The 20,133-nt window shown below is 44.0% G+C and overlaps 1 protein-coding gene across 3 annotated transcripts in view; it reads right to left on the reverse strand.

Moving 5' to 3' along the window:
- Window positions 1–10,925: 10,925 nt before the first annotated feature.
- The window catches only part of lhx3 (LIM homeobox 3), a 65,732-nt gene continuing 56,524 nt past the window's right edge, over window positions 10,926–20,133 (reverse strand). For all 3 annotated transcript variants that reach the window (XM_073052856.1, XM_073052858.1, XM_073052857.1), the window contains exons 5-6: window positions 15,394–15,565; window positions 10,926–12,637 (exon numbers count right to left, since the gene is read on the reverse strand). In XM_073052856.1, coding sequence (XP_072908957.1) covers window positions 12,210–12,637; window positions 15,394–15,565 — 600 coding nt within the window. In that variant the 3' untranslated portion in view covers window positions 10,926–12,209. The remainder of the gene's footprint in view (window positions 12,638–15,393; window positions 15,566–20,133) is intronic.

Consider the following 20,133-nt stretch of genomic DNA (forward strand, 5'->3'; position numbering starts at 1 on the left):
CTATAGTAAAAACAATGCTGCATTAAAACCACGTGCATTTATAAACATAGGAAACATCCCTTTCTAAAGATACAAGAGATTCTGCAGATTCGGGAAATCCAGAGTAACACGCACAGAATGCTTGTAGAACTCAGCAGGTCGGGCAGCATCGATGGACATGAATAAACAGTCGATGTTTCAGGCCGAGACCTTGCATCAGGACTTTCCAGAGAGACTGCCTAATGTGTTGCTTTCCCCCCAGCGCTACATGTGTGTTACTGGGCATTTTTAAAGTCCCGTTCACTGTTTCAGCCCTCCACAGCAAAAGATGTACTTGTTAGGGTGTAATCACTAAATCAGGAAAGGCGTGAATTCCGTCACCAATATCCGTAAAAGAGGTTCCCAGCCTCTTTTTAATGCCGTGGACCAATACAGTTAAGCAAGGGGTCCGTGGACCCCAGGTTGGGAACCCCCGCTGTAATCCATGGCGCTTCGGCTATGAAGACTGCCCTCGGCTGCTGTGCTCCGTGCCCGCTACTAACTTATACGACTAGCGAGACTTTGGGCCTACTCCGGGGTTCGGATCTGAGGAGTCAGTTTGGTTCGGAATGTTGTTCCCTTCAATCGTTTGCATGATTTGTGTTTTTTTCTCTTGCCCGATGTGGGCGTTGGCCATTTTTCCCTTTAATTTGGTTCTTTCGGGTTTCTCGTTTTGTGGCCATCTGTAAGCAAACAAATTTCATGGTTGCATAATTTATACATTCTTTTATAATAAATGTACTTTGAATCTTGAATAAGATATAGGATATTTTTTTAATTCTAAAATGTGCAAAAGGTTTTATTATCTGCAAATAGTTTCTGTCTCACGTGCAGCCGAACTAGAGAGAAAAAACAACTTTTGTCTGAGAATGAGATTAACAGAGCCTGCTTCACGTTTTTATGATTTGATAATAGGCCATCTGAAAAGTATTGAGATGTGATGCGAAGATGACAGTGAACATGAGGCACTGAGGGGGTGGGGAGAAGAGCATCTATACTCTGGCTTCTCTCCAAATGGTATAAATATTTCGCTTTTATAGAAGAGCACCTGTAAGATATACATGTAGAAAAATCTCAGTCTCGGTTCCACATCTCCTGCTTTTATAACCAGCTTTCAATTTATTAAACTTGCTGACCCAGTCTCCATTTCTAGGGCTTCTCTGCGATTGATCGGCCTGAGCAAGTAAGAACACAAAGGGATAGTGTATGTCTCTGCTGCGTTTGGCTGAATTGAATTTAGAATTAAGATAATTTGATAATAAAGATCCCAGACAAAATATTATAAATCGGTGGATTTAACGAATTGAATTTGTCCTCTAATATCATTAGGGGGAAATAACTGCAATATGCTCTTTTTATTAGAGAAAAAATATCCAATAAAGAAACCGCTGTTAAACTGTACTTTGTTGTCTGCACTTTTGTATGCACGTATGTGTGTGTCCCTGTGTTATATTTTACCGTGATATAAAAAGCGGATTTTCCTGGTGGCCAGTTATTTCAATTCCTATCCCTATTCCCTATTTCCATTCCGATATGTCGGCCCATGGCCGTCTTTTTTGCAACATCCCCATCCCCCATCCACCTGGTTTTCCCTATCACTCCCTAGCTTGTCCTCCTCCCCGACCCCACCCCCACCACACACCTTTGTATTCCGGATTCTTCCCCTTTGCTCTCCAATCCTGGTGAAGGGGCCCGGCCTGAAACATCAGAATCAGAACCAGGTTTATTATCACCTGCATGTGTTGTGAAATTTGTTAACTTAGTAGCAGCAGTTCAATGCAATACGTATTAGAGAAAGAAAAATAAATAAATAGATTACAGTATAGGTATATTGAATAGATTAAAAATCGTGAAAACACAGAAATTTTATATATATATATATATATATAAGGTGAGGTAGTGTTCAAGGGTTCAATGTCCATTTAGGAATCAGATGGCAGAGGGGAAGAAGCTGTTCCTGAATCACTGGGTGTGTGCCTTCAGGCTTCTGTATCTCCTATCTGATGGTAACAGTGAGAAAAGGGCATGCACTGGGTGCTGGAGGTCTTTAATAATGGACGCTGCCTTTCTGAGGCACCGCTCCCTGAAGATGTCCTGGGTACTTTGTAGGTTAGTGCCCAAGATGGAGCTGACTAGATTTACAATCTTCTGCAGCTTCTCTCGGTCCTGTGCAGTCTGCCCCCTCCCTCCCCCCCACCCCCATACCAGACAGTGATGCAGCCTGTTAGAATGCTCACTACGGTACATCTATAGACGTTTTTGAGTGTATTTGTTGATATGCCAAATCTCTTCAAACTCATAATGAAATATAGTCGCTGTCTTGCCTTTATAACTGCATCGATGTGTTGGGACCAACTGCCTGTTTATTCTTTTCCATAGCTGCTGCCTGACCTGCTGAGTTCCTCCAGCATTTTGTGTGTGTTCTTCTGGATCTACAACATCTGCAGGAACTCTTGTGTTGTAAAGATGTTTGTAATTCCGATTATGTGTAATTTTGCTTCGTCAATTTGCATTTGTGAGTGAACTTAACCACGCGGAATATGTGGGTATGAGAAATATAGATAGATAGATAGATAGATAGATACTTTATTCATCCCCATGGGGAAATTCAACTTTTTTCCAATGTCCCATACACTTGTTGTAGCAAAACTAATAACATACAATACTTAACTCAGTAAAAAATATGATATGCATCTAAATCACTATCTCAAAAAGCATTAATAATAGCTTTTAAAAAGTTCTTAAGTCCTGGCGGTTGAATTGTAAAGCCTAATGGCATTGGGGAGTATTGACCTCTTCATCCTGTCTGAGGAGCATTGCATCGATAGTAACCTGTCGCTGAAACTGCTTCTCTGTCTCTGGATGGTGCTATGTAGAGGATGTTCAGAGTTTTCCATAATTGACCGTAGCCTACTCAGCGCCCTTCGCTCAGCTACCGATGTTAAACTCTCCAGTACTTTGCCCACGACAGAGCCCGCCTTCCTTACCAGCTTATTAAGACGTGAGGCGTCCCTCTTCTTAATGCTTCCTCCCCAACACGCCACCACAAAGAAGAGGGCGCTCTCCACAACTGACCTATAGAACATCTTCAGCATCTCACTACAGACATTGAATGACGCCAACCTTCTAAGGAAGTACAGTCGACTCTGTGCCTTCCTGCACAAGGCATCTGTGTTGGCAGTCCAGTCTAGCTTCTCGTCTAACTGTACTCCCAGATACTTGTAGGTCTTAACCTGCTCCACACATTCTTCATTAATGATCACTGGCTCCATATGAAGCCTAGATCTCCTAAAGTCCACCACCATCTCCTTGGTCTTGGTGATATTGAGACGCAGGTAGTTTGAGTTGCACCATATCACAAAGTCCTGTATCAGTTTCCTATACTCCTCCTCCTGTCCATTCCTGACACACCCCACTATGGCCGTGTCATCAGCGAACTTCTGCACATGGCAGGACTCCGAGTTATATTGGAAGTCTGATGTGTACAGGGTGAACAGGACCGGAGAGAGTACGGTTCCCTGCGGCGCTCCTGTGCTGCTGACCACCGTGTCAGACCTACAGTCTCCCAACCGCACATACTGAGGTCTATCTGTCAAGTAGACAGAATCTGTTCATCCACGGGAGAGATCACCACCTGTGTTCGTTCTTCAGGCGCCAGTGGCCTAAATACTTTCCTTTCCCAGCTAACTGGGGATGCACTTAACTTGGTATTGGAACTCGCATTTCACGCACAATTCGCGTTAATGATCAGTGATATCAGTGAGACCTTCCGATGCAGGTGGCAGAGTGGAAGCGATTCGGCCCATCAGCGAGTGAGGAAAGAGCGAACCAGCCCGATCCCAAACTGCAACAGTTAGTCCGTAACCCTGCTGGCCTAGAGCACAACATTTGGTGTGGCCAGGTGTCGGCCTCTGCCACTCCCTTGGGCAGTGAGCTCCAAGCTCTTGCCATTTTCTGGATTAAGAAAAGATTAAAACATAAACACGAGACTGTCTTCTGGAAATGCAAAGCAACACATACAAAATGTTGGAGGAATTCAGCATCTGTGGAAATGGTTAAACACACGATGTTTCGGGCTGAGATCCATAGATTAATTTCCGTAGATGCTGCCTGACCTGTTGAGTTCCTCTAGCATTTTGTGTGTGTTGCTTAAGGAAAGGTTTCCTTATTTCACCCGCACAGGCCCCTCGACCAACTAAAATCCGCCTGAAAGGAACTGCAGAGCGGGAAATCTGAAATAAGAACAGAAAATGCTGGAAATATACTAGAGGCCAGGCAATATCTGTGGACAAAAGCAGAGCAAAGGTCAGCTACCTTCCTGGTTGGGCGAGGACTGCATACGGGCATCCCTCTTCCCCATTCGTCCAGTCCTTGGGAAATTGAGTAGAATGAAGTATAGCTCAGACGAATAACGGATGTAAACGCCACGAATCAAAGGAATGAACATCGCTGGGAGGATGGCCGTGAATTCTTTATCCAGTCCGCCTGCCTCATCAACTTCCTGCATCGCTTTTGTCCATGCAAAAAAAAAATACGGGCACTTTTCCCGACTTGGCAATGCTCCATCAAAGTTGCAGCGCCTGTTGAAGTTTACCATTACCAGTGAAGATGTTGAGACTGCCGACTTGCATTCCCACCTCGTCCTCTCAACTGGTCTTTTCCCTCTATTTCCCTGAATTCATCTGCTCTTATTTGACATGTGTGGTATTGTTTCAGGGAGGTGTGTTCGTTTCTCTTCCAATGCCATGCCTTTTTTACATGTCTCTGTGTTTATGTATCTTCGGTTGTGTTTTATTTAATGTGTGCAGCTGAATCTACAGTGTATATACACGTTCACACATCCGCATGGTTATGTCGATGTATGTTTGGCACGTTTACCTCATTGCGTGTCTGATCAGGCATTGTTTGTAATTCAAATCGTTTAAAAACTCAGCAGGTCAGGCAGCATCTGTGGAAACAGAACGGGAGCTAACGTGTCAAGTTGGAATCCCTACCAGTTCGGACGAACTTTCGGGCCTGAAAATTTAACCCTGCTTCTCTCTATCTCAATGGGCTGGAGGAGCTCGGCTGGTCAGGCAGCATCTATGAATGGGAATAAAACAGCCCATTTTTCAGGCCGAGACTCTTCATATTCCAATTCATAGGCGGTACCTGGCCTGCTGAGCTCCTCCAGCACATGAAGCGTATTGTTCTAGACTTCCAGAATCTGCTGAACCTCTCGTGTCTTCTCTCTACCTTCTCTCTGTTTCTCTCTTTCTCTTCATAAATGCTGCTTGAACCGATGGTAGTTTGCGGCATTCTTATATCAATTCTCCAGTTCGTGCAGTTTAATTTTGTTTTCACGTGCCTGTCTCTAACATCTCTGCTTATGTGCGTTTCTGTCTGCTTCAGTGTCATTCTGGCAATAATTACAGCACGATCTTAATGCAACAATGGGCAAACTTGGGAGCAAGCCTGGCTCTCTAGGGAAGTAATGGTCACATAAACTTTCTTCAATCCTATAGCAATGCGCGGTCAAGGTTTCCCGGGCAAGAGGGTGTGAGGACTAGGGAGCACCCGTCCGGTGCCTTTTCACCTCACATTCACTGGTTTCCGGTTACGCACTGAGCGTTTTGCCAACTCAGCTTTGACCACCTGCGCTTTCATTACAGTTTAAACTCTCTGGGGCGGAATAAATCGATTAGAACGCAGCTTTACTTTACTGACCTTAAATACTATGTTTGAGCCTTGTAAATCCAACTCCAGGACACACTTTTTCACAGGGCGGACTGTGAATACAGACTGTGGGAGATCGGGTGTCAGCTCTCCTGAAACAGGAGACAGCCTTTATTCTAATAATCAGACACTGGTAATGAGTGAAGGTTTATTTAACAAAGTGTATTTAAATTTGCCCAGCAAAACTTGTTGATTAGAGAGTTTTCACAAATACTTTTCTCCACGGAACGAAGATAAAGGCAGGGCGGACCGTTGCACCTTTTACCCTGAAACACGGAGATTATTACACAGAGAGCTATCAGGGTCACGGTAAGTACACAATGACGGGTGGAGGGGAGAGATGGGAGTGGGTGGGGAAGAAGAAGAGAGGAAAAGGAGGAGGGTGAGGGGGGAGGAGCGGGCAAGCAGTGAAGAGGAAAAGGAACATAGAAACATAGAAAAACATACAGCACAATACAGGCCCTTCGGCCCACAAAGCTGTGCCGAACATGTCCCTACCTAGAACTACCTAGGCTTACCCATAGCCCTCTATTTTTCTAAGCTCCATGTAGCCATCCAGGATTCTCTTAAAAGACCCTAACATTTCCGTCTCCACCACCGCGGCCGGCAGCCCATTCCACGCACTCACCACTCAGCATAAAAAAACTTACCCCTGACATCTCCTCTGTACCTACTTCCAAGCACCTTAAAATTATGCCCTCTCGTGTTAACCATTTCAGCCCTGGGAAAAAGCCTCTGACTATCCACACGATCAATGCGTCTCATCATCTTGTACATCTCTATCAAGTCACCTTTAATCATCTGTCACTCCAAGGAGAAAAGGCCGAGTTCGTAGAACATAGAATAGTACAGGTCATTCGGCCCACAATGTTGTGCTGACCCTTAAATCCTGCCTCCCATATATCCCCCCCCCCACCTTAAATTCCTCCATATACCTGTCTAGTAGTCTCTTAAACTTCACTAGTGTATCTGCCTCCACCACTGACTCAGGCAGTGCATTCCACGCACCAACCACTCTCTGAGTTAAAAATCTTCCTCTAATATCTCCCTTGAACTTCCCTCCCCTTACCTTAAAGCCATATCCTCTTGTACTGAGCAGTGGTGCCCTGGGGAAGAGGCGCTGGTTCACTCAACCTATTCTCATAAGGCATGCTCCCCAATCCAGGTAACATCTTTGTAAATCTCCTCTGCACCCTTTCTATGGTTTCCACGTCCTTCCTATAGCGAGGCGACCAGAATTAAGCACAATACTCCAAGTGGGGTCTGATCAGGGTCCTATATAGCTGCAACATTATCTCTCGGCTTTTAAACTCTCATTACCTCTGGGCTTGAAAAGAAAAGGGGAAAAGAAGCAAGGGGGAAAGAAAGCGAGAGAGAAAAGCATAATCGAAATTCAAACCGATCCTGACAGACTCATCTGGGGAATCACTGCAGAACCCGAGGGAAACTGAAGTCCACGGTTATCCTCAACGTTGCATGGATCTGAAGACTTCCAAAACGTTGGGGTCACAGCATTGTAAAGAGCATTCGCTAACTTTCTTTAAACCAGTGTCCCTCAACTCACTCAAAAAGAATTCCTTTTAGAATTTTCTGGATTAGGGGCCCCGAGTGTTTCGTTTTACTCTCTGCGTGCAGACTCAGATTGTGCGTTATGTATGCCCCCGATAAACTTGCAACTAATCCCTTTTCCTGTGAACATAAACAGAAAGCCGAGTTTCATTTCCCCTAAATTCAAAATTCGGGGCGTGTGTGGGGAGGCTCCGACAGCCCCCAAAGTACCCATCATGGGCGCACATCTAACGATACATTCACAATCTGCAAAACGGTTAAATTTGAATCACAAAATATTCCTCGAACCGCGGTGTATTTTAATTGAGATAACCCGATTAATCTTTTCTTTGATCTACATCCGAAGATTAAGGCGTTTGTCGAACCTTCTTGGATCGAAATATTTCGCTGGGTAACGCTAAGACTCGGGACTTAACCAATAAAACCCTCAGGTAGTGATGAAATAGTGTACCCAACTGTCAGTTTAGTCTCCACTTGAAGTCCTATGCTCATTACGAATCAGAAAACAAATTAGTAATGAGGTTGTGATTATCGTTTCAGTTACTGTTTATTTCACTCACACTTTTACTCCCGACTGGTGCACCTGAATGAAAATGAGGCAAACTCTCAGCTGAAGTGGTGAGGGTACTGAATGCTGTAAACTTCCTAAAAATAACTCAGTTGCCACTTTATTATAATACACGCAGAATGCTGAAGGAACTCAGCGAACCAGGGAGCATCTATGGAAATGAGTTAGTAGTTGACGTTTCGGGATAATCTTTTTCATGAATGCTGCTTGGCCTGCTGAGTTCCTCCAGCATTTTGCGTGGATTACTTTGCCTTCCAGAATCTGCAGATTTTCTCTTATTTGTGATTCGACTTTATTGGGTATATCTCTGCTCTATTAGATAATGCAATTATCTAATTAGCCAATCATTTGGCAGCAACTCAGTGCATAAAAGTAACCAGAGTCAAGAGGTTCAGTTGATGTTCAGACCAGACATCAGAATGGGGAAAAATGTGATCGCGGTGACTTTGACCAGTTGGTGCCAGACGGGGTGGTTTGAGTATCATAGAAACCTTTGACCTCCTGCGATTTACATTCACAACAGCCTCTAGGGTTTACAGAGAATGGTGCGAAAAGCAAACGAAATACATCCAGAAAGCGGCAGTACTGTGAGCAAAAACGTCTGGTCAATGAGAGGGTTCAAGCCGACAGGACGGCGTCCGTAACACAAATAACCGTGCGCTGCGACAGCGATGTGCAGAAGAGCATTTCTGAATGCACAGCGCGTCGAAGCTTGAAGTGGTTGGGCGACAGCAGCAGAAAACCACGAAGAAACACTCAGTGGCCACTTGATTACTTACAGGCAGGACCTGATAAAGTACCCAGTGAGTGTAGTACTAATGCAATGCGCAATCCACTTCCGATGTGGTTTCCTGTTAATATGAAAAACAAATACTAGAACCACAATGAGGAGTCGGACTAGTGTGAACAAGACATGCCTGTACGCCACTATTAACATCACCAGCGTGAATTGTCTGGAAATCAACCCATCATATTGACTTTCTCAGAAATTAGCATCAACAGACTGTGGAGTCAATTCGAAACCAGTGTGGGTTTCTGAATCTGCTACCCACCAATATAAAATCGACAGCCTGACAGAACGCTTTGTTTACAAATTCTGCATAAGAACATTGACCGTGTTTGACGGGAATAGATGCTAGGCGTCTGGTTCCCTATGCACTCCATTAGGAAGAGTTGTGTAGAGTCACGTTTGGGACGATTAATTCACAAAGATCGACCACTATAATCCAGTATTGTAGCTTCTCTAAGTCATTGCCAGGATGGAATAAAGTAAACAATAACTTCAGCAATAACTTCTCTGACTATTCATTTCAAAATCAAACGGTATTTACACTTCTTTGGACCTACCTATAAAGCTCTTATTACGTACAGTGATGCGAAATTATTAGAACATTTCAAACGATCTTTACTTGTTAAGGCAAAATTGACTTGGATGTCTCCCCCTTTTCCATAAGAATGTGATATTTGCCGTTTCCCTGTAAAACCCTACCCTGCCGTTAAATTACACCCACAAGCTGCTCTGGTATTCAAAAAAAAAGACACAAAAGCAAGTAGAGCTGTCGCCTCGCGGATCCAGTGACTTAACTTTGAACCTAACCTTCAGTTCTGTTTGTATGATCGTGCACATTTTTCTAATAACTGTAAGCTTCCCCGGTGTATCGATCCTGTAAACCACCCCTAGCATAGGTGGGTGCTGGGAGAATCAGCAGACAATTAATGGGCTCGGGAGCGAGACTATGGGGGGGGGGGATCAGAGAAGGGGATTGATGCAGTTGTTCTCATTGCTGGCATGGCCAAGTGCCTTTCTGCACCGTAAAGAAATATCAATTCACTGGTCGCTGCTGAACTCCCAGATATAGATAACATATCCATTCAACTTTGTTCACTAGTCTCCCAGCTATGGTAAAATGGCTGACGATGGGACAAAATACCTAGGGGGAGAAACATTTCCTTCTATCCTTTGCCACGGTGAATATTACTTTATATCATCTGAGTTTCAGGTAAAAATACGCTTTCGCTGACATGATCCCCCATTCTCGTCAGATGTCTAATGTAGTCATATACTGGATCGGCAAACACCTACCAGAATTTCTTGCATGACAACTCGCCATCGTTTCTAACATTCCTTTACACTGGATGATCCGTGGTGGAGATTTTCTGGATGTTCAGCTTTGTGCGAAAATTAGGGAAGCTGTCCCTCGATCAGATGAAAAATGGCTCACGTTCACCATTGGGCTGCTTCAGGGAGGAGGTACCAGAACCTGAAGACACACACTCAACGTTTTAGGAGCAGCTTCTTCCCCTCCGCCATCAGATTTCTGAACGGACAATGAACCAGCTTATAAATACTGCCTCACTATTTCTTGATCACTATTTGCTCTACTTAGTTATTTTTTAAATATATATCTACAGTTCTTATTGTAATTTACAGCTTGCTTGTATGTATTGTACTGTGCTGCGCTGCAAAACAACATGTTGCACGACACACGCTAGTGATATGAAATCTGATTCTGGCGTTAATCGAGGAGGTTCCTGCGGAGTCTCCGGACAGAAACGTATGTCGCGATGTGCAAAGTTGCCAATGAAGAGTTTCTGGAAAGTATAGCCCGATAGTGAAAGCAGAGTCAATACTAGCTTTCTGTCGGGGTGAGTTAACAAACTGAAAGGGAAAACGTAGACCTTTGGGGAATGAATCTGGAAGTGGGACGATGGCTCGAATGGCCTTTAGCGCCCTGTATTCCTACTGTCTGTTGTGGGCGTTGAGTGGTTTTACGCGTGCTCTATATGTGAAAGTCCCAAGATTAAACAATATTTCCCGCTCAAAACGCGTCGACCTATCGCTATCATAACCCGAGATAACGGCACAGCAAAATGTAGCGTTGTTGTCACATAGGCTTAACGTGTAATTCGAACAAGGAACTGACCAAATCTATTTCGCGTAGGATCAGTGGATACCGGTATCAAAGCGAAAAGGCGACCACGGTTGGAGTCACCACTACTTCATTGGCAGCAGATAAAGCAAAGCTCTCTACACATGCCGTCTTACTTTCGCTGATAAATTTATTAAAGATTTCTCTTACTAATCGTTTAGAGAGAATAAATAAAAGACAATAAAACATTTACACTTGACCCACGACGATTTCCAAGTCCAATCTGTATACATAAAACACCTTACATTTTATATCTCTGATTGACAAAATGCATGGTCGTACCAACCACCGAGAAACCCAGAAAGTCAAGTGGTGACAAGAAGCGTGTCTTTTTTTTTGCTTTTCCCCCCAATTTTTTTTCTCTAAAATTGCTTTACTAATGTCATCCTAAAAATACCGCTAAACAGACTGCTTTCCACAGTAAAAATACACAACAGAAGTACAGAGTGATTTCTCCTCGTTTTCCCTTCCCGCTGGGAGATATTTGGCAATAAACAGACATTGCAAAGTGCAATTGGTATATCAGACGTCAGTCCAAAAATAATTATGACGAAGGCTTAAAAATTACTGTTGGCCACACTCGGGGAAGTGCCACTAGTTCAATGTTCCACTTTCTACAGACAGGCATTGACAGTGGGCGTTAAGAGTAAATAACATGCAAAGATATCGCGCTCTTTTCGGGCTGCGGGACATCCCAACACGATTCACAACTTATCAAGTGCAAACACACCATTGCCACTAGGAACGGAACACAGGACATCCGATGTGCGCACGGAAAGACCCCTCCATCGAGGATAACTAATTAGTAAAATACGTTTAAAAAAAGTTCCCAACAACCATCCCTCTCCCTCCCACCCCGTGGCCAACACTAGTCCCTAGGATATAAAAATGGTTAAAAGGACTTTTGACAATATCAGACGTTTAACACCAGGCAATTTTCTAACACGCCGTTCTGTTCAATAACTGCTTCCACACTTCTTTAAAAAAGAGATCGTTCGTAGCGCTGCTGTTAAGGGGTAATGCATTGAAATGCATAGCCAGGATCACACTGAATCACATTAACTACGGGCTATAGGATTTACACATAATCAGATATAACGTAAAAAGAGCAATGTGGGTCAACACCAAAATAATATTTAACAAGGCCAGTTGATGTTTCGGGGAAAAGCCCAACAGTAACTTGGTTGCCACGCACGGAAAGCTTTTCAAACAATGAAACGAGAGTTGAGGAAGGGCTGGAGCTGATGCCGCTCTCGTCCGTGTCACTGGGGGACCTTTGCGATCACACGATGAGAGGTCGATCCTCGACACAGCTGGAAAACCTTACAATGTTGTTGCTTCGATTGATCGAACATTATTGTTTCAAAACAAGGTGTGTGTGTGTGTGTGTGTGTGTGTGTGCTTGCTTGTTAAAACTGTGCGTGCTCCACTTCGTCCAGCCAGGATGCCGGACTAGCCGGGAAATCGGGGTACCCTCCGCTGCTGTCTGTTGAGAGATCCGAACTGGGTCCGTTTGCTCCTAAAACATGCATGGCCTGGCTCATACCTTGTCCTCCTCCTCCTCCTCCTCCTTGAGCAATAAGGCCTAAACCAGCGTCCTGGTACACGAGTCCTGAAATAAGAGGCTGGTGGGAAGGAATGGTTTGTAGTGACGCGGGCGACTGGGGGATCCCATAAGGACTGTTCGATCTCAGGTCGTGATATTGGTCCTGCGGCAGTGCCCCGTCTATGGTGAAACCTCCGTTGCTCCCAGTCTGTCTGCCCAGACCTGGAGAGGCGTCGTTCATGCTGCTATACATCCCATTCGGATGCCCCATGTCTGACATCGAATGTTCATCTATACGTGCGGACAAAAAAAAAGAACAAATGCGCGTTAAAATCCCGAAAGATTGACCTTTCCACCCACGTGCGATGAAGCAGTTCCTTCCCAACTCCCAGATTACCCGGCACCAGATTTCGCTCGATCTCTCAGGGCTTAAGCGCTGGGCCGTCCGCTTACCGGGAAGATTTTTTATATATATTTTACGCCCACTCTTCCAGAGAACTCAACAGACACGACCCGGGGGAAGCTGTGACATCAAATCCAACTACAAGTCAAATTCCACAGAATAATTTTCCGTCTTATTTCAAATTTCTACCCTCTACAGTATTTCGCCTCCATTTCTAGTTAGTCATTCACAAAACCACTGCAAACACCTCATTTTCTGAGGTCTGTTGCTGGGGATTATTCTAAAAAATTCACCGCAAGGAATGAATAAATATTACGGATAATTAATTACATCTATTTGGAGGAAACCTTTTGGAGACCGTGAGATGTGTTTTAAATTTAAATCTTTTTTAAATTATCAAAATGGCAAGAGGGAGAAGTTGCACTTGAATCAGAAAGGGAAATTTTGCTCGAGCAACATAGTTTAACTAGATTGGCAGAGAGGAGAGGGGAGGAGTGTGGGACGTGGGACTCTGAGCAGGAGCAAGTCATGGATAAAGCAGTAGGTAGCAGAGCAAGCCGAGTAAAGGCAGGGATAAGTTAAACAGTGTGCGTTTCAGTAGTCCAGGTTTAACGGGTAAGGCACATGAACTGTGTGGATTGGCTCTGGAGACTGGGATGTTATAACCATAGCAGAAACGTGGCTGAGGGAGGGGCGGTCCAAGGTATAGATGGCACCGCGGGACAGAGGTACAAGTAAGCAAGGAGGCAGTGTAGCCTTTTGAATTAATGAGGATGTAATACAATACTTAGAGATTACTTTCCTGGGGCAATATCCAATCAGGCCATATGGGTATAATTTAGAAACTAGAAGAGGAGGATCACTCTAGTGCCCCCCCCCCCCACAACAGTCAGAAGAAACTTGAGGAGCAGGATTGTAGAAATATTCTCATAGTTGTAAGAATAATAGTTATGTTGGTGGGAGATTTTAATTTCCTCAGCATTGACTGGGCCACTGAGAGTGTTAAGGGCCTGGACTGGGTGAAATTTGTTAAATGCGTCTAGGAATATTTCCTGAAACAATAGCGCCATGCTCGGGGATTCGGAGTTCAGAGCTCAGTTCCTGCGCTCTTTGTACGTCCATCCCATGATCCCATGGGTTTCCTCCTTCACTTCAAAAACGTACTGGTTAAAAGGTTATTTGGTAATTGTAAATTGATCTGTACCTAAGCTTGGGATAAATAGGTGGATTGGTTTGATGTTATAGGAAAGATGTGTAGTTACACTAGAAAGAGTTCAGTAAAGATTTACCAGGATGTTGCCAGGACTAGAGGTCCTGAGTTATAGGGAGAGGTTGGGTAAAAAAAGGTTTCCTCCAAATAGATGTAATCAATTATCAGTAATATTTATTCATTCCTTGTGGTGAACTTTTTAGATGGGGTCTTTTTTTATAGGTCTTTTTTCCTTGTAACACAGGAGAATGAGGGGTCTACTTATAGACGTGTTTGAAATTATCAGAGCATAGACAAGCTTTTCCCCAGGATAGGGGGAGACCACAATTAGGGGACACAACTTTAAGGTTAAAGGGTAAAGATGTGAAAGAGACCCAAGGGACAACCTTTTCATGCAGTGTGCAGAGTATATGAAACGAGCTGCCAGAGGAAGTGGTCGAAGCAGGTACAATTTATAAGAAGCAGCTGAAGGAGCAAGGCTTAGAAGGATATGGACAAAAGGCAGGAATTGGGACTAGCTCAATGGGCGCAATGGTTAGCATGGACTCCTCGGGCTGATGGGTGTGTATCCATGCTGAATTGGTCCTGACTCTATAAGCTGGACAGTTCAAGATAAGGAATTGTATACACACTGTAGTCAGAGAGGAGAGACAAGGCAGCTTGGGCCTAGATGCATTTCTCCAGCAACTTTGTCAGGCTCTCGCTAACCATCCCCAGCAGAACACTCCTCCATTTCATACTAATTTATTTTAAATGAAAACGTCAAGTTAGAGAGTTGGGTTGTGTGGTGCTGGAATGGGGAAGTTCTGTAAATAGATAATTTTGTTATTAAATTTCATATATTTTCATTGTCCATTTGGATTTATTGTAGAGAACCTATTGGACTCATGGCACCTTTAGAACAGCAACAGCCTGCTGGATGAACTCACTGGGTGAAACAACATCTGTGGTGGGAAAGGAATTGTCAATGCTTCAAGTTGAAACACTTCCAACATCTGCAGTCTATGCCTTTAGATGGGTCATATGTCTACATCTTTGTAAAACCTGACTAGTCAGTCCCACACTCCCTCATCTCTTTCCCTGCAGCCCAACAAAGTTTTCAACTATACATCCAACTCAATTTAAGTTATTATTAAATATTCTTCCACTAGTCTTTATGGTAATGCATTCTAGATTTTAAAAACTCATGGAATTACTAATAAAATTCTCTGCCACACACCCCTAACTCTTTGGCAAATAACCTCAAGTCTGTGGCCATTCCTGTCAATGGATAAAAATCCCACATAACTTTGAAGATCATTATGTTCATTTAATCTTTTCTATTCTGACTGGAACAATCCCAGCCTTTAAGCATTCTCCCAGTGTTATAATAGTCCTGAGAAGCTAACTGCAGGGTTTATTATGAAAAGCACTCAGATTCTGACATGTACAAACCTATGAAGGACACTTCTGCATCGCTGGCCACCCCATCATCTTGGGCACTGTCTTTATCTGATTTGGAGCTTGCTCTGGATCTTTTGATGTTCCTGAAATACTGACCCCATCTCTGCCTGCCAGCATCTTTCTTCAATCGTTTCTCCTTTGCTCTTCGGTTCTGAAACCAAACCTATTGGAGGCAGAAGCAGGGTTGAATTATGTCCAAAGAGTCAAATAATTTTTCTCATCAGTGTATGAATTTAGTTGGATGACAGTTTCATTCCATGAAATATGGAAGTCAGCATCATTGCTTTCAAGGGCAATGATATGTGGTAGTAATGATCAATGCTTCATTGAGTGATGCACTGTACTTAGAGGCCAGAAGAATGCACACAGTTTGTCAGCTGTGACATGATTTTTAGCATTCTCACCTCTGAGTCAGACTGCAGAGACTTCAGGGCCTAATCCAGACTGACACACAATCAAAATACTAGAGGAACATTGCACTGTCAGGGTGGTGTGCATCAGATATAATGTTAAACTGAGGACCCATCTGACCATTGGAGCAAGCAAGTGCTCAGGGTCCCACGTTCTGGACAGGAAGATAACCAAAAAGGATTTTTGTGTCATTGTCACATAGCTCATTGTGAGGTCTTACTTTGGACAAATTGATCATGACATTTCCTATATTAAAAGATTGATTACACTGGACAAAAGATTTTACTTCCTGAATACCTTTGGATGTACCTTAAGGATTTTGGGCTGCTGATCATGAAAATCACCATGAAATTTCCCTATCACACACCATTTTTTAAAAAAATGTCCATATTTGTTATTTCAATACATAATTTGTGAGAATAGCTAATGGCAAGATTAAGGACAGCTTTCTTATTGGTCCACAAATCAAACAGGTCATCAACGACAGGCAATTCAAAGAACTTTTAGTGGGACCGGAGCAAATCACACGAAAGGCATCCAAGGATGTCATTGAAAATTTTCTTGGCAACTACAGTGCACCAAACTACGCACAGCTGGTTAACAAAATGCTTCAAGCATACAAATCTATGAAGTGCAACATATCACTAAAGATTAACTTCCAGCATTCCCATTTAGACTTCTTCTGGGCAAATTTTGGTGCTGTCAGTGATGAGCACGGTGAAAGGTTTCACCAGGACATTACAGTCATGCAGAAACGACATTACAGCAACTGGAATCCATGAATGCTGGCTGATTATCATTGTATATTTAATTGAGAAGCCTCAGACACTGAGTACAAACTTAAAACATCAACAAAACATTTTTAGGTTGGTTGAACTATTGCAAAGTGTCAGCACTGTCATGCAATTAAATGCATTATATTCAATAAAAGTTAATTTCTTGTTTTTTTCAAATTTTTAAGTGATACAAGTAATCTGAAATTATACTGGTATTCAGCTTTAAGCACTATCAAAAAAAATTCTGACCGGGCAACACTTCCAAAAACTTTGTTGTCCAGTGTTATTCTTCGTGGACTGTGAAGTGTTTTGTGATTTCCTAAATTAATTTGAATCAAAGGCAAATTACAAATGTGGACCGTTTTTTTCTTCAACAAGTTTAACATTCATACTCTGGTAGGCCCAGACGTCATTGTACCTTACGTTTAAAGTTCAGTAAAATTCTGAGTTCTTCATGTTTCCCTTTGAAATAGCAACAGAGATGTAAGAATTACAAGTTTGGCAAGTGTAAGCTCCACCCTACTACTTCATAGTATAATAGTTATTGCTTGAAGTAAGAATTGTCCCTATCGTTAACATCGGTAAGGAGTTTGTACGTTTTCCCCTGGGCACGTTGGTTTCCTCCCACAGTCCAAAGACATACCAGTTGGTAGGTTAATTGGTCATTGTAAATTGTCCCATGATTCGGCCAGGGGTTAAATCAGGGGATTGGTGTGCAGCACAGCTTGAAGGGCTAGACGGGCCTATTACACACTGTATCTCAATAAGTAAATAGATCTTGACATTTTCAGTCCAACTGTCCTTGTCAGAGATGGAGAGGAACACTTTGTCCTGTTACGTACCCCATAACTGGGTCACTTACCAGCAAAGATAGAGAGGTCCGTTGAAGTCTGATGGTACTATTTTTAATAGTATTTATTGATAAAAATACACAAAAATAATATCAATGCAAACATACAGATAATATACGTCATCAATACTAAACCTAAAAGCGCGGGTATAATAATAATCAATAAGAAATAGCTCTATCGTTGTCTAGGGGATAATGTATTGTCCGATGGAAATATAAAAGTCACTCAAGTTCATTCAGGCTGCAGCTTTTGGTTGGAGAGAGAGACGGAGGTTTAGAACTTGCCCGTTTTCCGTTTTATGATGTCGATCCTTCGAAATGTCGTCGGTGTCCTTTTCATTTTAGCTAAGCCATCTTCCTTGGTCAGTCCCACCAATTTCAAGGCAAATGAAAAAGGACGCACGTGGGCTTTCCACCGGCTGTCGCTATTAAACGCTGTCATGGGATTTCTATTGTTTCTCCTGGTGCGTCTAAAAGGGGTTGTTCCCCAGACCCTCTTTTATCCTTACTCACGGGGTCTCAGATGTCAATCAGGTTGGGGAGGATGCCATCCCCCCAACCAGCCCACGTTGCTCATTCCTTGAGGACGTCGATGAATAGCACAGCGCTCAATACACAATTCCGTCTCCAAGAGACAACGGCCGGTTCCCGTGGCTTTGTATCGTTGAAGGGCCAGGACATTCCAAACCCCCTGTGGATTCTGCATCTCTCTCTCATTTCCTGGGTCTCCTGACCTGAATTAATAGCGATCTTGTGATTCTCAAAAAGGAGGGGGCTACTTTATACCCTTCGACCCCTCAGAGTTGGGGCGCAGGCCTAACAGTCCTCATTCACCAAATTATACTTGTCTACCATCGTTACTCACAGAACCAGAGCAATGCCAAAACATTTAATGAAAGCATTTAAGCTGAGGGCTGGTTTCTTACATTTCACAGTGATTTAAGAACTGAAAGAGGATGCTCAGGTCCAAAACAATGTTTTGACACTCAGTTCAGTCACTCCAGGCTAACCCAAGTTAGTAAACCAGCCTAAATTCTGAGCAGAGTACTTAGGTAAATCCAACGCAGGGTCTAAACACAGAACATTAACTGACCCCCTGTCTCCCGAGATGCTGCCTGACACACAGATTTTCTCCAGCAGCATGTTTTTAACCCAGCTAAAAAAAATCTGGGGAGGGTTGAACGCTTATACCGTTCTTGCCAGATTTCCAAGGCAGCCGTGGCCATGAAAAGTAATTCAAGAATGGTCAGGCGTTTCATTGCAGAAGGAACCCAACAGCTTTGAAAATAGTCAAAATCAAAACGAAACTACTGCAGTAGTCAAACCAGTCCAAATCTCACAAAATATTCTTGCTTTTCTTTGTTTTCTGTCCATTATGATGCATAATTTAATAACCTTATTTTATAATTTAACAAAGGTCTTCTGAAAGTACATCATATTTACTGTTTCTGCCCTATCTAATCTACTAGTTAAACTACAAAACACTCTCAGATTCAATTTTATAAATCCATGTAGGCCCTGCCCTAACTTAATATCATTTTCCAAATTCTCTCCAATCACTAATTTAGTAATGGATTCTAGTATTTATCCTACTGTTGTCAGGTTAACTGGTCTACAGTTCTCTTTCTCCTGGATGAGACTAGGATTCAGGGCCACAGCTAGGACTAAGACTAGGAAAGCAGGACCAGGACAAGGAACTTGGAACTAGGAGCCTGGGCTAGGACTCCAAGCCAGAGACTGGACAGGGACCCAGAACCTGGATCTTGACTCAGGCTTGGACCCCAGATCTAGACGAGGACAAGACATGGCTACAGGACCAGACATGGAACTCCTGCACAGGACAAGGCACATGACAGGATGAGAACACAAAGCCGTGGCTTGGACAGGACAAGGTCCTTGGATGTGGCTTGGACAGGACAAAAGACTCCTGGACACAACAAGGGAACTCCAGCACCAGGCTGGGCAAGGAATCTCTAGCACAGGACAAGCGAACTCCAGCACCAGGCAGGGTGAGGAATGTCCAGCACAGGACAAGGGAACTCCAGCACCGGGCAGGGTGAGGAATGTCCAGCACAGGACAAGCGAACTCCAGCAACGGGCAGGGTGAGGAATGTCCAGCACAGGACGAGGGAACTCCAGCACCGGGCAGGGTGAGGAATGTCCAGCACAGGACGAGGGAACTCCAGCACCGGGCAGGGTGAGGAATGTCCAGCACAGGACGAGGGAACTCCAGCACCGGGCAGGGTGAGGAATGTCCAGCACAGGACGAGGGAACTCCAGCACCGGGCAGGGTGAGGAATGTCCAGCACAGGACGAGGGAACTCCAGCACCGGGCAGGGTGAGGAATGTCCAGCACAGGACGAGGGAACTCCAGCACCGGGCAGGGTGAGGAATGTCCAGCACAGGACGAGGGAACTCCAGCACCGGGCAGGGTGAGGAATGTCCAGCACAGGACGAGGGAACTCCAGCACCGGGCAGGGTGAGGAATGTCCAGCACAGGACGAGGAAACTCCAGCACCGGGCAGGGTGAGGAATGTCCAGCACAGGACGAGGGAACTCCAGCACCGGGCAGGGTGAGGAATGTCCAGCACAGGACGAGGGAACTCCAGCACCGGGCAGGGTGAGGAATGTCCAGCACAGGACGAGGGAACTCCAGCACCGGGCAGGGTGAGGAATGTCCAGCACAGGACGAGG

Source organism: Hemitrygon akajei, chromosome 7, assembly GCF_048418815.1.
Source record: "Hemitrygon akajei chromosome 7, sHemAka1.3, whole genome shotgun sequence".
NCBI classification, from domain to species: domain Eukaryota; kingdom Metazoa; phylum Chordata; class Chondrichthyes; order Myliobatiformes; family Dasyatidae; genus Hemitrygon; species Hemitrygon akajei.